This window comes from Falco punctatus (assembly GCF_963210335.1).
Source record: "Falco punctatus genome assembly, chromosome: 10".
In the NCBI taxonomy this organism is placed as follows: domain Eukaryota; kingdom Metazoa; phylum Chordata; class Aves; order Falconiformes; family Falconidae; genus Falco; species Falco punctatus.
The window spans coordinates 19,580,453-19,598,333 of NC_137590.1; the positions used below are offsets into that span (position 1 = coordinate 19,580,453).

Genomic DNA, 17,881 nt, shown 5'->3' on the forward strand with positions numbered 1-17,881 from the left:
TTTGTCCTTTTGTTTTCTGTAGAACACTATGGCAGTGCTAAGTGAAAAGAGGAAGGATGGAGAGGATCACAGCTTGGTGATACTACGTAGAAATTGAGATCACATTGTTCTTACTGATCTTTTTTTTCTTGGAGATGTATCAGAAAAGGAATTACCCATGTAAATTTTACCCCTGCTTCCTGAATACCTGTTACCTACTGCTAGTACAGCTGTAAGCACAGGAAAAGTCCCTAAGTTTCTCAACTTCTCTAGGCTTTACTTTTTGGTTTTGAGAGCAATTTTGGGTTTTCTCCATTGCCGTGTTTCCTGTGGATGATTGACTAGTTTTTGCCTACACAAGAATTTCTGACCTTGCTGTAATTTTAAATAGGTGCTAGATAATTTGAATGAAATTAATCACTCCACTGATCTGCTCAGATCACCTGCACAAACAGGAAGAGCTGCTTGTATTTTCACTGAGCAGGATTTGCCATGGCGGTTTTAACAACATTGACTGGGAAAGTTTTGACACTAGGATGAGTACCATACAGCTGATGGTTTGTTTCAAACCTATTTTTGGTTAAAACCTGTAACGAGTTTAATCTAGTGGTTTCCTGGCTTCTTTGAGCCAAGCAATTCTGATATCTGGTTGCACAGTGGCAAGTTGGTAATGTTAAGGACTAATTCTTTTTAAAAGACGCAATTTATTTACTAGTGACATGTACTACTCAAGGAGCTATAGCTGGAACAGGTCAAACCAAAGAAGCCCCACATTCACACTGGAATGTGACCATGTCTGAAAAAAGAAAATGTAGAGATGTAGAAGCACCTAGAGATAAGGAGTTTAGCTATAGTATGCACACACACACAGAGAAAAAAAAAGGGGGGAGGGGTGGGGAATGACATAAAAGGGGAATGGCATTATGGAAAACTCTGAGCTACTTTTAGGGGAGAAAAATGATTATTCTCTGAAGTTAACTTTATCCTGGTGATACTCATTTACTTAGGCTCCTCTCAATCAATAGAAAAAGAACAGGTTCTGTAAAGGACCCCAGTTTAGCAGTTCTGCCTATAAAAAGACTTTCACCACCAGCTAGGCTGGCTTCATTAAACAGAAATTAACCCTTGAGAATATCCCCCAGAGCGTATCACAAATCAGTACAGAGTAAAATTCATACCATGCTGACAGGAGGTCTGAAAAGACCCTTTCATTCTTCCTTCCTCTCAATGGAACATTGCTGAGATTTAGAGCAAACTAAGTACTAGAGTAAGTTATATGTGAAATTGTGTGTTGGTTTTACCATGATAGACAATTTTCCTAGAACTCATTGTTCAGTCCATGAAGCTGCAAATTTATGTTTCAAAATGTATATACACAGGAGATTTTATTTTTGCTCTGTGAGTGGTTTCATTTCCTCTCTGAACAACAATTCAAAGATCATTTTTAGTTATAAATCAGCATTCCAAGGAATACTTCCAGGTTTTCTTGAAGGCACTGTTTTTACAAAGACTGTTATCATGGACTTGGTCTACACTGAGGGCAAACGTACTTTTAAATATCTGTATGCCCCATGGTGCTGGAGGTGAACACTCTGGCCTTGTCCTTAGCATGCCAGCCACAGACCCAGTCCTTCAAAATCCTGGAGGACCAGGGTGGAGGCACATATCACAGAGTGCATCTGCCTCAGTGCAGTGATAGACATGGCTGAAGTCTCATGCAGGGAAATTAAATACATAGGGGGGAAGAAAGAAAAAAAAAGAAAAGACAAAACCCCCCACTTCATAAACTTAATCCTAATCCTATGTATTCGTTAGTGTGTATGCACTTCTGGTAAATAGTTCATTTTCAATAATGAAGAAACCTGATGAATCACTTGTCTTTATTTTTCCATGTGCCTAGGCTGTCCATTGCATATCGCCAGCCAACAGATTAACATGGAGAATGCAAGCAGCGTGAAGGAATTTGTTCTTCTGGGCCTCTCAGAGAATCAAGGGGTGCAGAAAATATTTTTTGTGATGTTTCTGTTCTTTTATATTATTATTGTGGCAGGAAATCTACTCACTGTTATCACTGTAATTAGCTGTCAGCATCTGAACTCCCCCATGTATTTCTTCCTCTGTTACCTGTCCTTTGTAGATATCTGTTACTCTTCTGTCACAGCTCCCAAAATGATCGCTGACTTCCTTGTTGAAAGGAAAACCATCTCCTTTGTGGGCTGCATAGCACAGCTGTTTGGGGTACATTTCTTTGGCTGCACAGAGATCTTCATCCTCATAGTGATGGCCTACGATCGCTACATTGCCATCTGCAGACCTCTCCACTACACCAGCCTGATGACCAGGCGTGTGTGTGGCCGGATGGTGATCGGCTCATGGGTAGGAGGCTTCGTGCACTCCGCAGTGCAGACTCTTCTAACCGTTCAGCTCCCCTTCTGTGGCCCTAACAAAATCGACCACTACTTCTGTGACGTCCACCTCCTGCTGCAACTGGCCTGTACTGACACCTACGCTGTGGGCATTGTTGTTGTTGCCAACAGTGGAGTGATGACTCTGAGCTGTTTCTTCCTCCTGGTTGTGTCCTATGTTGTCATCCTGGTTTCCTTAAAAAGTCAAACATCTGAAAGGCGGCTGAAAGCCCTCTCCACCTGTGGGTCCCACATCATTGTGGTGATTCTGTTCTTTGGACCATGCACATTCATCCACATACGTTCATCCAACAATCTGCCAAAGGACAAGACCGTGGCAGTGTTTTACACTGTCATCACACCCATGCTGAACCCACTCATCTACACGCTAAGAAACAAGGAGGTGAAGAGTGCCATGAGAAAACTGTGGAGTAGAAAAGTGGGAAGTGAAAATGGAAAGGTGTAGAGCTGTGGTAACATTTCCAAAGGATGGGAGAAAATCAAGCATCTTTCGCTATAATTCCTTCTGTGAAAATTCCCCAAGAAGTGGCTCTCAGAGAAAAGCTTTCTGTTAGCTGCTGTTGTAATCAGGAAAACATTGAAGTTTCATCTTTTGATTTGAAAGACATTGTGAACCCTGTGACAAGCAGATGTTCAGTGTGTATTCTCTTGTCAGCTAGTGCAAGCCCAGGCGTGGGGCTCCTGAGCACTAACTCCAACACCAGTGTCTAAATAAATACTATCCAAAATAGTGTAAATGTTGTCCAGGTAGAGCATCCCATTACTCAGGTATAAATGTTCAGATGAACTCCATCTGCTCAGTAATCCATTTGTCTGGGAAAGAGAGGACTATGTCACCTGCTGCTGGAAACAGAGATCCCTTTCCACTTGTAGTAAATGCCTTTTTACGAGAACCACATTGCGGTAGCTGAATCCATAGGTTAGCAATTAATAACCTGATATTAGGTGTTGTTTGGGCCATTTGCTGATGCAGGTAACAGGATGGGGAGCTTCTCCCCTTCTCCTGCTGGTGCAGCAAATTCTTTCTGCCGTGTTTGAAGTCAGGTTGGACGGGGCTTTGAGCAACCTGATCTAGTGAAAGATGTCCCTGCCTGAGGCTGGGGATTTTGGATTAGATGATCTTCAAAGGTGCCTTCCAACCCAAACTGTTCTACCATTCTATAATTCTACCTACGTCACCTGTCACTGATGCTATCCTTCCAACTGTCCCCTCTATCCTTCAGCTCTGATGCAGGTTTTTTATTTTAATCTTTAGACTAACACAGAATCACAGATCTAATAAAGGCACCTTGCTGACTGTAAGAAATGAAGGAGTCACCAAAGGCAGCATTTGGATGCAGAGTTTCATGTGTCAATGGAAAAAAAAAGGATTGTTTAGGAATTACTCCAGTATGCAAGCCACCTCCTAGCCCAACATTTACACAGCCACACAAGGGAAGAAGTGTGTTTTCCATGGGAAAGGAAGGAAAGGAGAAGGGAAGAGAAGAAACATCAGGATGAAAGACCAGCCCAATGCAGTGGCACAGGGTGGTAAGCTCTGAGCAGCTCAGGGTGCCCACCTGGGAAGCCACAATGAAACAAGAGATCCCAGCCCCTACCTTGCCAGCAGAAAACCACCCCATCAGCTGAGAAAGGAAGGAAAAGACCTGCTTGGTGCCACCCCAAAGTAAACAAAGCACTTTTATTTCTTCACTTGCGTTCCCTATAAACATCTGCCCCTGAGTTACACCTTAATGTGACTTAAGTAGGATTCAAGGCTACAGGGTGCTCCCAGCCCAGGCTAGGGCTTATAACTTTATATATTTACACACACACACACAAAATTATATACAGACATATATATTTATATGAAAAATAGATTAATTTTTTTAATGCTTTGGGGGTGAACACCTAGGTTTTTTTCTGTAGGTCTCAATTCTGGGTGCTGCTGGGCAACTATTTGACCATAGCTTATAGAAGGTGTCACTGAAAACAGCATTAGGCTCCTCTACGCTTTGGTACGAATTCTTATAAGAAATTAATGCTTGGGCTGAAGAGTTGCTTCTGCGTTTTGCATTGTCTATAGCACAGTTGTCATATTCTTTTGTGCTGTCACTGTGCAATGGCAAGAACAAGTTAATAAGAAATGAGAACGCATGTAAGAAATACTGGCTTAGGACAGAAAGCTGAATTTACATAAATGTCCTGTGTAACAGACATCTTTACTTCAAGAATATTTGATTGCAAAGGTAAGATCAATATAAATCTTGCAAATGGCCAGGTGTGACTTACTTGCACCAGAAATGCTTCCAGAAGAAATACATATCCAATAGTAAATAAAGTCTATTTATCTAGACAGCAAACAGACAAGTAAGCAAGCAAAGCCCTGTGCAATGTAACAGCCTAGATGCCCACATTCCAACATCACTCTCCAGAGAGTACCACAACAGCTATCCAAAGTACAATTTTTAGCTTCTTGTCCACTGATGATTTTTGACAAAACTTCGTATGCCCCTGGGATCTCATTACTCCTGGCAGTCTTGTGCTTCTGCTGTGCGATTTACTTTAAATATTTCTGCTGCAGCCTCCCCATCTTGTGAGAGATAATTGTTCCTGTAGATGCTCTTGGAAGTTGTTTTTTGCAGAATGAGAAATGCAGACGCAGGGTCAGGCTGCTCTTTTCAGCCACTGTAAGCTTCAGAACTGGCAGAGAGATGGACTGCTACCACAACATCTCACAACTGGCAGCTGAGACGTCCTGATGAAACCACCTAAAGCAGGCAGAGGAGGTCATCAGAGGAGCAATAGGAAGCAAACTCTCAGAGACTGACAAATATAAACTGTGTGAGTTTTCTGATATTGTTCCTTTGTTTTGCTCAAGTGTGACTGAAATCCTACCTTTGAATACAGGCATTTCTGGTGAGTGACTTCTGTCAGATCCATTTTATGAATTAGAAAAAACCCAAATGCAGATTTTTTAGCCTTTGTTTTAATTGGTGTCTATTTGCTTTTTTCCCAGTTATATGCCATTTCCAGAAAAGTCTGTCAGAAGGATGTTGTCAGTGTTACAAAGAGGACTCGGGAACTGATGACAGGTCTTCATATGGGCTCAGTCTTACTTTCTCTGAGGTGGACTATCAGGAAACAATGGTCATGACACACAGACTTTGCTCTTCCCCACAGGGCTTTCCCTCTGCTCGTGGGGGGGCATGGAAATAGGGATAGAGATACTAAAGAGCCTTTCCTCTGCTGCCCTAGCTGGGAGTAGCCAGGAGGTGAGGCAGAGAGCTCAGGAGAAAGAACGGAGTGTCCATGACTGTTGGATAGAATTCAGACCCCAAAGGACTTGCTGATATCACGGACAAGGTTATTACATTTTGCCACTTCTATCTTCATGTATAAATTGATGCTAGTGATACTTGTGCATTGCATGGGAATGCCACAAAGGTGCGTTCATGGGTGTTTGTGAGTAAAGGAGGGTCACTGGCGGTGCATTCCTTACCCCAGTGTCAGTACAGGAGTATTCACGAGGTGTTCCACACCAAGTCCAGGACCTGGGTGAGGTATACAAACCCCTGCTAATGCACCATTAATGCAAATTAGCTCCAATGAGTTCATTTGTGTCCTGTAAGAAAGGCAGCCTGAGAAAACACTGGACAGATCTTTCTGTGACTGAACTTCATCACATCTATCACAGTCAGAGAGATAATAAGGAGTAGTTCTGTTTCAATCCTTTAAAGGATTGAAAAGGAAAGTACAATCACTGCTTGTGCAAGGACTTTCCTCAGGCCATGATCACAATGTTGAGACTTGAATTATAGCCACACTGTCTCTTTTGGTCAATGTTTATTTCCAGAACAACATTACAGGGTAAAAGTGGCTCTTGAGGGAACCTGGTAATTAGGCTTTTTTAAAAGAGGAAAAGGTGAGGACTAGGATTCTTGAGGGTACTATTTCTACTACCCTCCTCAAGTAAATAATCTGAAAAAGTTATTAAATTCTGGTTTGGATATCACTTGTTAGTCCTTGAGGGAAACATTGCCTTTAAAAAGAAACTGTCCCCAAAATACAGAAAAGGAAATATGATTAATATTTAACATACCAGTGGTTACTATGTTTGTGTACTGATAATGTCCCAAGTCTAATGACATAGCTGGTGTCTCTTTTCTGTGCTTCAGATCCTGTCTATGTGGTGTCTATGGAGAACAAACCCAATGTGACAGAGTTCATCCTCTATGGACTGACACGAGACAAGACATTAGCAAAAGTGTGCTTGTCGTTATTCTTAGTCTTCTATGGCACTATCATTCTTGGAAACCTGCTTATCATCATTACTATAAAGACAAGTGAACAGCTGAGCTCTCCCATGTACTTCTTCCTCGGTTTCTTGTCTTTTGTAGATATCAGTTACTCTACTGTCACAGCTCCCAAACTAATTTATGACCTTCTTGTTGAGCAGAAGACAATCTCTTTTGTGGGCTGCATAGCTCAAGTGTTTGCAGGCCATTTCTTTGGGTGCACTGAGATCTTCCTTCTCACAGTGATGGCCTATGACCGTTGCATTGCTATATGCAAGCCGCTTCATTACACAAATATTGTGAACAAACATGCCTGTGGCTGGCTGGTGGCAGCTTCTTGGGTGGGAGCCCTTGTACACTCAGTGGTGCAGACCCTGCTGGTCATTCAGCTGCCATTTTGTGGGCCCAATGAGATTGACCACTATTTCTGTGATGTTCACCCTTTGATGAAGCTGACCTGCACTGACACCTACATCATTGCTGTCAGCGTGGCTGCCAATAGTGGTGTGATTTCCGTGAGCTGTTTTGTTGTTCTTGTTGTGTCCTATGCTGTTATCTTGGTTTCTCTGAGGACACGCTCTTCTGAAGGGCGTCTCAAAGCACTCTATACATGTACTTCTCACATCACCGTTGTAGTTCTGTTCCTTGGTCCGTGCATCTTCATCTATATGCGCCCTTCCACCACCTTCTCAGCAGACAAGATAGTCTCGGTCTTCTACACCATCATCACGCCTATGCTCAATCCCTTGATCTACACTCTCCGAAATGAAGAGGTGAAAAATGCTATGAAAAAGTTGTGGAGCAGAAAAGTGAAGAGGAGTGAGAGATGAAACCACATAGTGTATGTGTGTAAGATGGTGTGAGCTTAAGATGGTGTGAACTTAAGATGGTGTGAGCCTAAGACACCATGGGGAGGGAGAGAGAAGTGTTCAGAAGAGACTTTCCAGTGATGTTGCTCTGCTTTTGCACAGCTGTCCAGAATAGGGCTGACACAAAATTCAACGTTTTATGTAACTCTGCTTTTTTGGGACCTGTCACTCAAAAGGATGTGACGTTCTTGTCAGCTACGAAACCTGAGCACTGGGGAAGTCTTGTGGCATTTGCTTTCAGGCACCTCGTAGCTGTATCTTGGGTCTTTGTCCAGGCTTCTCCTGGCATTAGGAGAAGCAGCCAAGTATTTTGAGAGGTTTTTCTTTCTTACTTGCAACTAAAACCTTTGGACTGGACAGTAGCATCTCCTTACATTTCTGCACAAAGGTGGTACTAATCTTCCAAGAGTAAACAAACCTTTCGGTCCAGCACAGTATTGGCAGCTTTCATCTAACATATTTTGATGTGTTAACAGGAGGTCTCTAGAACTAAGCAAGCCATTAAGGAAAGCCAGAAGCCTTTGCTCAAATGGGATTAATTTCATGGCAAACTAGGACCATGAGAGAAGTAGGAGGTTGTATTAGGTCTCCAAATGACAGGGAGAGATGGCAAGTTGTACTGAAACACCAATAAATAAACACCAATATTTAAATATTAAAAAGAGTTTCCCTGTACTATAAACCTAAAATTCTGGCTATTCTTGCTTGGATCAATTTCATTTAAAGGAGCCCTGCTGTCTAACACCTTTCTGAGACCTTGAGTTTATTTCATAGGTGACCTTTATAACCTACCAGGGCAGCAATCTGAGCACTGTTAAAGACCATAGGCGCTGACTGATCCCCACTCCAGTGGAATTATCAAGACAGTTTTCATAGCTTTAGTTAGATATTAGATGAAATTTAATGTTTTGTCCAGTACTCTGGAGCCATTACACTGGTATTACCTAAAGGATATGTATCTCAGTGGAAATATGAGCATTAAATACCTGATCATGCTGAAACACAACCAAGTTCCTAGCTGAACACGGAGAGCATTCCTCATCTTCCTAACAAGAATGTTACTGTTTGGTTGACATTTTCCTCAGCCATTTCCAGTACAGAAATGTAGAAATGCCCGTAGAATCTGATGAGTCTGGGCACTGCTCTTCTACTGCAAACTGGTTGCCTGTGGTCAAGGCATGAATTTTCTAAAAAATTCTATTGACACTAATATTTTGAGAGGGAAAGCAGAGGAACAGAATGTCCTTCAAATAGTTGACAACTCACTCATTTGCCTCAAGGGTGACACATGGAGATTGAATACAGCAATAAGCCCTCATTACTTTATGATGGTAGTAAAATTAGAAGTAAACCAAGACTACTCGGACAGAGTTTTTATAATTTCTCCATATTTCCAGACAGAGTAGGAAGAGAAAAAGGTAACAATGACTGAAAGAGAGGAAGGGTTTATCTTTCCTGCTGTTAGGGTGTAAAGACAGGCACATAGTCACCAAGATTTCCTTTCTAGTTTTCCAGGTTCTTCCTAACTGGAAGAGGCTACTCATTTCACCTCCTGAAGATGTAGCAGAAATGGCCATAAAATTCAGTAATCACATTTCTTCTTTTACTAGATTGCATGCTTTCAGAAACTAGTTTCCAGTCTTTAAAGTTCATGCCATGTGTTTGGTTTACCTTGGCTAACTGCTGGACAACCCCCCAGCCCCTCTCTCACTCACCCTCATCAAGAGGACAGGGGGAGAAAATGAGACAAAAAAGTTAAAGCTTGTGGGTTGAGACAAAGACAGGGGGATCTCTTATGAATGAACATCACGGGCAGACCAGTCAGTTCAAGCTGATTTGAACTCAAGCCACAGTTCTCACTGGCACACCACTGGTATCTTTGGACTGTGCAGACCTTCCTTTGTTATAAGGAATGAACACTCGTATTATTTTATCTTTAAATCTCATCCCGATGAGGTATTGATCCAGTCTATCCCTGAGTGACTGCAGTCTCCCACCAATGCTACCTGTCCTAACTCTGCAGCATCTCTCATCTCAAGCAACATTTCCTGATGCCTGACACTGTCTCAATGGTAGTACAACCCTACATGTATGTTTTTATTGCCAGAGACTTGTTTTTTCATACAAAAGGCTTCTGAATGCTTAGAAGCATGTGATGCCTTATTCTCTCTTTATCATCCTTCAGGACTCCACACACAGAAGGTGACTGAGTAAATTGACGTGCTGTTGCACACCAAGGGACCCAACCACCAAAACTGTTTAATAAGGCCCTTGGGTAGCTGCTTGGAGTTTGGTAATGACACAGTTCTCACAGGTCCAGCTCCACTGGCAGAAAACTGTCTTTTGCCCATGTTTACTTCCAGTATGTTACCGGAGCATTTATATATTGTGCTGGGATGGGATGACTTTAGGGAGAAGGCAGATGTGGGAAACACAGAGGTCAGTTCAGAAAGCCTTGGAGGTGTTGCCTTGTTGGATCTTTCTGTCCACATGATAGATAGAAAATGAGACACCTATATCATCACAGTAACATTTGCTTGCAACCTGTGAGAAAAAGAAAAACCACTTGAAAAGCTCCTGAAACAAATTTCTGTGCAACAAGAAACTTAAACAAGGGCCAGAATGTGGGAATTACAAGCAGGAGGAAGAAGAGTGGAACAATGCCCTGACCTGTCACATGAATAACTTGAAACAGATTTGGAGTGAATGATTTAGAATGTTTTCAGACAACAAATGCCATGGAGTTAATTTCATGTTGATTGCATTGGATTCATCTAGCATGGAGCGGGTATCTGCTCTCCATCTATACTCAAGGACTGCAGTACTATTTTCTATGGGATATGTCATCTCACTATAGTGTAATGATCTAAACAAGGTAAACCAAGTCATGCCTTTAAGGTGTTTATTCCTCTTCATTGACTGTACAGGGAGCCAGAGCTGTTGTGCTCACACTGCGATGCCTGTTCTGCAGGTCTCTGTCTAGTGCAATGTCAGGATTGCTATAGTCTGTTCACCCTCTCTGGAAGACTACTGAGCCCTTGAGAGAGGCAGAGAGGGAAAAGCGGAATCATTTCTAAACTGGTGCTGTGACTTGCAGACATATATTCCAAATTGTGCAAAGGGAATGGGAAGGCAGGAGAAGAGAGGTGGACAGTGCTCTTTGCAAACACTGCTCACCACAATTTATAATGTGACACTGCTTTCCCTAGCCGGCAGAAGAGCAGTAAATGCACCATGCTCTATCATCAATGAACCTTGGAGCTGTAGTGCATCCCCTTCTCTCCCTGATCAGCCCATGACTTCACCCCACACCTATGCTATGGGAGCCTGAGCTGAAGCGATGGCACCAGGAAACTTCTCCCATGTGACTGAATTCATCCTTCTGGGGCTTTCTGATACAAGGGAGTTGCAAGTCCTCTTCTTCGTCTTCTTCTTCCTGGCCTACATCATGGTTCTGTTGGGGAACCTTCTCATCTTTGTGACAGTCAGGACTGACCCCAAGCTGTCCTCACCCATGTACTTTCTCCTCTGCAATTTGTCCTTCATAGATATCTGCTACATTTCTGTCACCTCTCCCAGGATGATGGTGGACCTGCTCTCCCAGAAGAAGGCCATTGCATTTGCAGACTGTATAGCTCAGCTGTTTTTTCTGCACTTTCTTGGGGCATCAGAGATGTTTCTCCTGACTGTGATGGCATATGATCGCTACGCTGCCATCTGCAAGCCCCTGCACTACACAGCCATCATGAGCCGGCCGGTGTGCTGGACCCTGGTGTCTGCCTGCTGGGCTGGGGGCTTCCTCCACTCCATTGTCCAGACGCTGCTCACAATCCAGCTCCCCTTCTGTGGCCCTAACACAATTGACAGCTACTTCTGTGACATGCCTCTTGTCGTTCGGCTTGCCTGCACAGACATCTATATCACTGAGTGGCTCATGGCTTCCAACAGCGGCTTAATATCCCTGCTTTGCTTCCTGGTGCTGGTCATATCGTACACATTTATCCTTGTCAGAATCAGGGTCCACTTCACAGGGGGGCACTGGAAAGCACTCTCCACCTGTGCCTCGCATGTGATGGTTGTCACCCTCTTCTTTGTACCCTGCATTTTCATCTACCTCCGTCCCTTTTCTACCTTGCCCTTGGACAAGCACATCTGTGTGATCTACACTGTCTTCTCCCCGGTGATGAACCCCCTCATCTACACCCTGAGGAATAAGGAAATGAAGGCATCCATGTGGAAATTGTGGAAGCGCTGCAGAGGCTCCTGAGACAAGCTGGTTTTGCAGCAAACCTGGAGTTACCTTCCTACAGACTAATGGCAGACTGGGGCATGGGAACAGGGCTGGAATCCAACACGTAGGGCAGTATCTGAAATCCAAAGGGTGTTTTAATTCCAGTTAAGGGATTTACCTAGCCTTGGTTTCTTCAGACCTGTAGATTTCAGTGGCACTGTTCCCTGTTTCGTGGGCTATAAGTCCCCCCAGTCCACCTATGGATTTTTCACTGCTGCAGGACAGATGAGACATTTGTAAGGTTTTTACTGATCACATCGCTTTGCAATTATAATTGCAGTTGCTGATGACAATTAGAATGTCCTTCTCTGCGCCCTCAAAGTGAAGTCAGGAGGACCAAACTCTTGAGTACAGAGTGGCAGCGTTATGCTTTGAGGTTTGTGATGCAGTGAGTGAATTACAAGTTCTGCTTGGGCAGAGCTCAGATGTTTGGGATAAAATTCTAAGGGAAAAGGAATTGTGCTGTGGAATATAGTAGGGTCTAAACAACAACCACTTGAGCCTTGGATCTACATGAATGGGAAACATTGAGCAGCCTCTGAAAATTGCTTGGAAAGAGTAAACCAACAGAACTTGCACTAACATTGTCACTGTTTATTACAAAAGATGGGGAAACTTTTAAGGTGTGGATATTTCTTTTGCCTGAACTACAAATCGGAAAGACCTGAAAAACTGTGCTCTTTGTCAGTGTCTTTTTTCCCCCTGTTGTCTTGTCTTTGCTCTTTGATATTTGTTTCCATGATGTTCCTCTGTTTCACATAAAAATGGATGGACTCTTCCCACCACCACAGCCTTTTCAAAACCATTTCAGATCCCTTCTTACCATATTACCTACTGCTACCACAAAAATCTGGTTAGAAAGTGGTTCTGGAGCCTGAGTGACCCCTCTTTCCACATTGTTGGTGAAAGAAAATAATTTCCTCTCCTTCAGCTCCAAAACCATTAGATGCATAGAAAAAGAGACTGTGCTGTCCACAGCTTTAGGCCTCTTAGGTTTCAGACTGCTTCTTGGGTTTTGGACTGCTGTTTATTAGGCGTTTTTGGAATTACTTGAAATAACAAAGTCAGTTTATCTTTAAAACTGGGCTTACATTTAGCAAAGCATCACTTCAGGACGATGTGGAACTAGGATATTACAGTCTAGGCATCCCGGAATAGTCTTATTCCACTTTTGGTAACTCCCAGCACTGTACAAATAAAAAGCAGCTCTGAGAAGGCTCGTGTCAGGTTAGCAGTGGAACTTTTATGTGGATGTATAGATACTGGGAGATCAAAGATGCAAGGGAAATCTGGCAGGTAACTCAGTCCCTACCAGAGAGACTTAACAAGCAGTTACACAGCAGCTTCTGCTCGGGTCATACAGGCACTGCTGAAATGCACATCAAGGTTATTGCCCAACATGGAAAGCCAGCAACTCTGCCTGTGTTGAAACCCGCTGCTCTAGCAGAATCAAACAGGAGCTGTGACAGAACGGTTGGCCTTCCGTCACAGGGGAGAAACTGGAAATGGGAAACTGGTCTTTCACCACTTATTTCGAAGACCGGAAGAACACAAGTTTCGTATTAACCAGCATAACTGCTGGATACCCTCCCACAAGAAGCAAGAATTAGTCTTTTTATTTACCTTAGTACGTGGTCAAAGACCTGTCTTACCTTAGCGTGACAGGGTAGCATGACACAGTATTTCAGGGTACATGAGAGAGCAGTGGGGTTATGTTTACATTGAGGCACTTGGATCCCCCAGTTTGAAGGGCAAGGTATGAGTTCTTGCTTCCTACACCTTTATCAGTCTGTAGCTGTACCTGATGTAAGGTACGTGACCTCAGAAGTAATCAGCTTCACCTGTGTTTCTCATCTGATCTTTTTAGTTAACGGTGAAGATGTCTGGATCCTAGGCCATGAGCATCTCTGTTCTAAGGGGAGATGAACAGTGCCCGAAAAGTGCTTTTTTTTTTGACCACAAAGGGAGCTTAGAGTGGTGATATCAGATGGACTCCATTCTGGGGCAGATTTGGGTGAGATAAATCAACGCCCTTATCCATATTTGGAATGACTTGGAAATTCAGCCTGCTGCTGAAGCTTATAGCTAGAATCGTGCTCAGCTATTTGAACAGAGTACATCTTATACATTGTTGTCACCACATTAATACATAATGCAGTGGTATAGCCTTCAATACAATATAACACAAGGTGATACGTTAGCGACAACTAGCAGCAGCAAACAACAAATATCACAGTCAAGTAGCTACAAAATATAAGCTCTTAAAAGGATGGAGCTATTTATAACTGGTAATATTAAACATAAATGTTGAAAGCCAGAAACTTGCTAAACAGTTTCACTTGTGGGGGATCATAATTTTCAAAGGAATAAATCCAGTAGAGGAATCGTCTCCCCCTCAGACATGCTATTGCTGTGCTTGGCCACCAGATGGAACATATGCCAAGTGTATTTAACTCACACACTGCTACGCATGTTTGCAGGGAAGTTAAAGACCTGGAGATTTTGTTTGTAGGATTTTCTTTAGACATAGAAGGATGCCGATTTTTTAAATGTTTTTCGGAACGTAGTCATACTTCTCTCACACAAGTGAATTATTAAAATCATACAAGGGAAAATCTATAAAGGAAGAAGTGACACAATTCGGCATTCTACCTGGGGAGAGAGCAACAGTGTTTTGGGAGGAAGGCTAAAGAAAACACAAAAGGATTTTGTTCTGCAATGTGTTTTTGATAACTGACCTTTCCACCCTGCAGGTTCTGTACTCCTTCAGCAAACTTTACCCTTTAGGAAGGCAGCAATTATATCACCAACTCCATCAGAAGTTCTGTGTCTGCCACCAAGAGAACACTGGAAGTTTCTTTGGGCTAGAATGATTTAGGACTGGTGTTATCCCACCTAAATTAGGGCATCCCACTGCAGCATCTCATTCTGGAGCTTAGATGGTTCAGGGTCTCTCAATAGGGAAAAATACACCTTTAAAGGGGAAAAAGTAGAGAGGGTTGGATGTGAAAAACTTGGTGCTATCTGCCAATAAGCAGGTACAAGCATTGTCTACGTCTGATCTAGTCATCCAAGCTCCCTCCATACCCGGTGGAGAGAGGCAGTCCCCAAATCCAGCTGGTTTAGTGTGCACATGAAGATTGTCAGAGTGACATGTGATGCTGCTTGGTTTGATATTTCAGAGCTGCAGTGCATCTCCTGGGTGCAGCTGTGCAGTGGATCCGGAAACATGGGCCCGTGGTGTGCATACAGCATGCCCATACAGCGAGGTCCCTTCCAACCCAAGCCATTCAACAGTTCTAGGAAGTAGGATTTATCTCTCTGATGTTAACCTATTTAAATAGCAGGTGACTTGATCTAATCTAGTTGTCTAGGCTGCCTTTATAATAGAGGAAAGAAACAGGCCCTCTCAGAAAAGAAATAATCCTATCCCTCTTGCAAATTCATCTTAGGGGTCATAGATTGTCCTCTGGATCTGCTTGTATATAACCTTTCACTAAGAGAGAGCTGATAACCTGGTTACTGTTAGGTGAGACTTTTTGCATCCCACATCTCCTCCATCTTACTTGCATCAAATCTCTTTGCTTGTGCTGCAGTGCTGGTCTGAGATATTTGATCTGCCCAGGGCACAGGGAAATCTCTGGAGATGCTGTATGGAAAGAGCTGAGGGGCCACAGCACCAGATACATGTCTGTCTTTTGTAGCCATCACTGCAGTGACTAGTTGACTAATTCCAGTTTAAGACTCTGACAATGACAACACAGAAGACTACAACGGTTTTCCTTTGCAGCTTGTCTGGACTTTCAGCCTTGTACTGAGGAGCACACAGATACCATTCCCGTTGTTATGGTTGTTATGTCCCCAGGATAGATGCACGGAGTGGACTAGGTGGAGAATAAACATGTGCTTTGATCCCAGCCTTGTTTTCTGGGCAGGTGAATTGCTGCAGAGGAAGTGGGAGGCTTTCTACTTTCTCTGTCTCTCCTCCAGTAGAGTGCTGTCTTAAATTAATTCTCACTCCCACACCGGTAGAAACAGGAAGATCAGGAGCATTGATGAGTCATAGATCCTCCTGGTCAAGACAGATTTCCAAATATCTCCTATCTGTGCAAATGATATTTCTTTTTAATGGTGAAGTCCTACTTGTGTAATCTTCCTTTGTGTTAGAGGCAGATGTTGAAATATTAAAATGTCCTCTGGGTCAATTAGGGTAAATTTCAGTTGAGAAATGTAAAAATGTGTAATTCTGAATCTTTTCAGCAAAGTTTTTATTAGAAATTTCAGGGCATATATTATAGAAATCATAGACAATCATAGAATATTTAATAACTGTACTTTTTTTTTAGATAAAACTAGACATGGAAATAGGCATGAATCATGTTTTATCTCCCTGAGGGAAATGCTTCAATGTTATAAGATACCAACTCCCCAAACTTTTTTGGCATTTTGAAACTTCTCGATCTAAAATGTAATAATGGATTAAAATCAAACTATGCCATTTGACTAGCTAGGCAGTTGGCTTAAAAGAAGTAAGAATAGTTTAAGATATTCATAGATCAGGATCACTTAAATCATTAGGAGAAATGTCTCATCTGGTGCAAAATGCTGTATCTAAACTGAGGAGAAGCAACCAGATCTCTGGCTGATACGAGCGAGCGTAGCTTCTGCAAAGACCACATAGCCAAGGTGTAGGTTAGAGGATATCACCCCCTAGCACATGGAGGCTGGTCACCCAGTGTTGGGGTTTCACTGTATTCTGTGTTTCACTGACATTTCCCAACTCTGGTGAATCACCACTGCCTCTAATAAAATCCCTGGGCTAAATAGTACTCTATTACAGTAAATTTTTCAGAATTTCTTGTGTGGTAGAGTGTTAACACCTCCACTGAAGATATTGGGTAAAAACATTTGTGGTAAAAATAAGTTTTGTACCACTGAAGCCTATAAACCAAATCCTCAAAACAGTGTAAGCACAGTTATGGGAAGCAGGTGGAAAAATCTTCAGCTGTTATAAATCAGTGGAAGTCTACTCAAAGCTGGTGGGGCAGCTATTCAGCTGATGTTCATTTGTTTCATTTCTTCAGCAGGTATAAATCAGGGGCACCAACAGGTTGGAGCTGGTATAAGCTGATGGAGTAAGTTCATGTCTGTGGTAATCAAAAGCTGCTTCTGACAAAGGTCAAAGCTCTTACTAGCAGAGGATTACAGTCAGTGTGAGTAATGTCACAGTGGTGGCCCTTGGCAGAGTATTCCAAAGTTTGGGGGGGGGTTGGGGGAGCATGCGTTTGTGCCCTAGGGATGCTGCTGTTTGCACGCAGCTAGTGCAAACTGGCAGTGGCTCTTTTGTCAGCTAAGGGGCTTATTTTCCCACATGCAATGAGTCTATATAACTTTAAAAAACCCCGATTGCTCCTGTCATCATTCTGTTTCTCAATAAGCCTGCGGGTTTTAGCAGCTTGTGTTAAGTTGAAACTGTTGTTTCAGGATCAGTAGATTTTTGAGCTGGGCTGAATGGCCCTGTGTGTTTCCCTAAGTGGTTGTAAGGAAGTGAACAGGTTGGGCAGCAGAATCAGAGGAGGCTGGGATGGGAGACAGGGTCCTGCTTGGAGAGCCAGAAGGGATGCAATTAGCTATCTTTGCTACTTCTGTTACTGTTTTTTGTGAACCTATTCACAAATCCAGGTTTTAGATATTTATGAGATACTTCATTAGTTTGAAGTTCTTCTGCCACATAGTGTCAGCCCCTCTTACCTGTATCCTTGCAGTGAAATTGGCCTGCGAAGTGCTTGCTGACCTCCGCAGAGACCTGGAGACTTGGCATATCCACTGTAAATCATTTCTCTGCCAGTATTGCTTTGTGCTGAACTTGCCACTGGATACTAAGGTAGAAGTCCAAGAATGTTGGGTATTTTCTCTTAAGGGGAAGAGCCATGACAAATGCAACAGGAGAAAAAAGTGAAATTTAAGTGGTTGATCTATGAACAATTCTGTATTTATGTCTGCCACACTGATCTTTAAGCATGCAAGACTTAACTACAT

General features: G+C 42.8%; 3 protein-coding genes across 3 annotated transcripts; all 3 read left to right on the forward strand.

Annotated features, from left to right (window-relative positions):
* The first annotated feature begins 22 nt into the window (after nucleotides 1–22).
* Nucleotides 23–5,187, forward strand: LOC308070611 (olfactory receptor 4S2-like). Its single transcript, XM_080404871.1, has one exon. It carries the CDS (start codon nucleotides 1,870–1,872, stop codon nucleotides 2,848–2,850), a length of 981 nt encoding a protein of 326 aa, XP_080260997.1. The 5' UTR covers nucleotides 23–1,869; the 3' UTR covers nucleotides 2,851–5,187.
* Nucleotides 5,188–5,211: 24 nt separating this feature from the next.
* On the forward strand, nucleotides 5,212–7,525 carry LOC308070614 (olfactory receptor 4S2-like). The gene has a single exon (XM_080404874.1). The coding sequence runs from the start codon at nucleotides 6,583–6,585 to the stop codon at nucleotides 7,510–7,512; it is 930 nt and encodes a 309-aa protein (XP_080261000.1). The 5' UTR covers nucleotides 5,212–6,582; the 3' UTR covers nucleotides 7,513–7,525.
* A 3,355-nt stretch (nucleotides 7,526–10,880) lies between these two features.
* On the forward strand, nucleotides 10,881–17,873 carry LOC308070615 (olfactory receptor 4D5-like). Its single transcript, XM_080404875.1, has one exon. The coding sequence runs from the start codon at nucleotides 10,892–10,894 to the stop codon at nucleotides 11,816–11,818; it is 927 nt and encodes a 308-aa protein (XP_080261001.1). The 5' UTR covers nucleotides 10,881–10,891; the 3' UTR covers nucleotides 11,819–17,873.
* The last annotated feature ends 8 nt before the right edge of the window (nucleotides 17,874–17,881 follow it).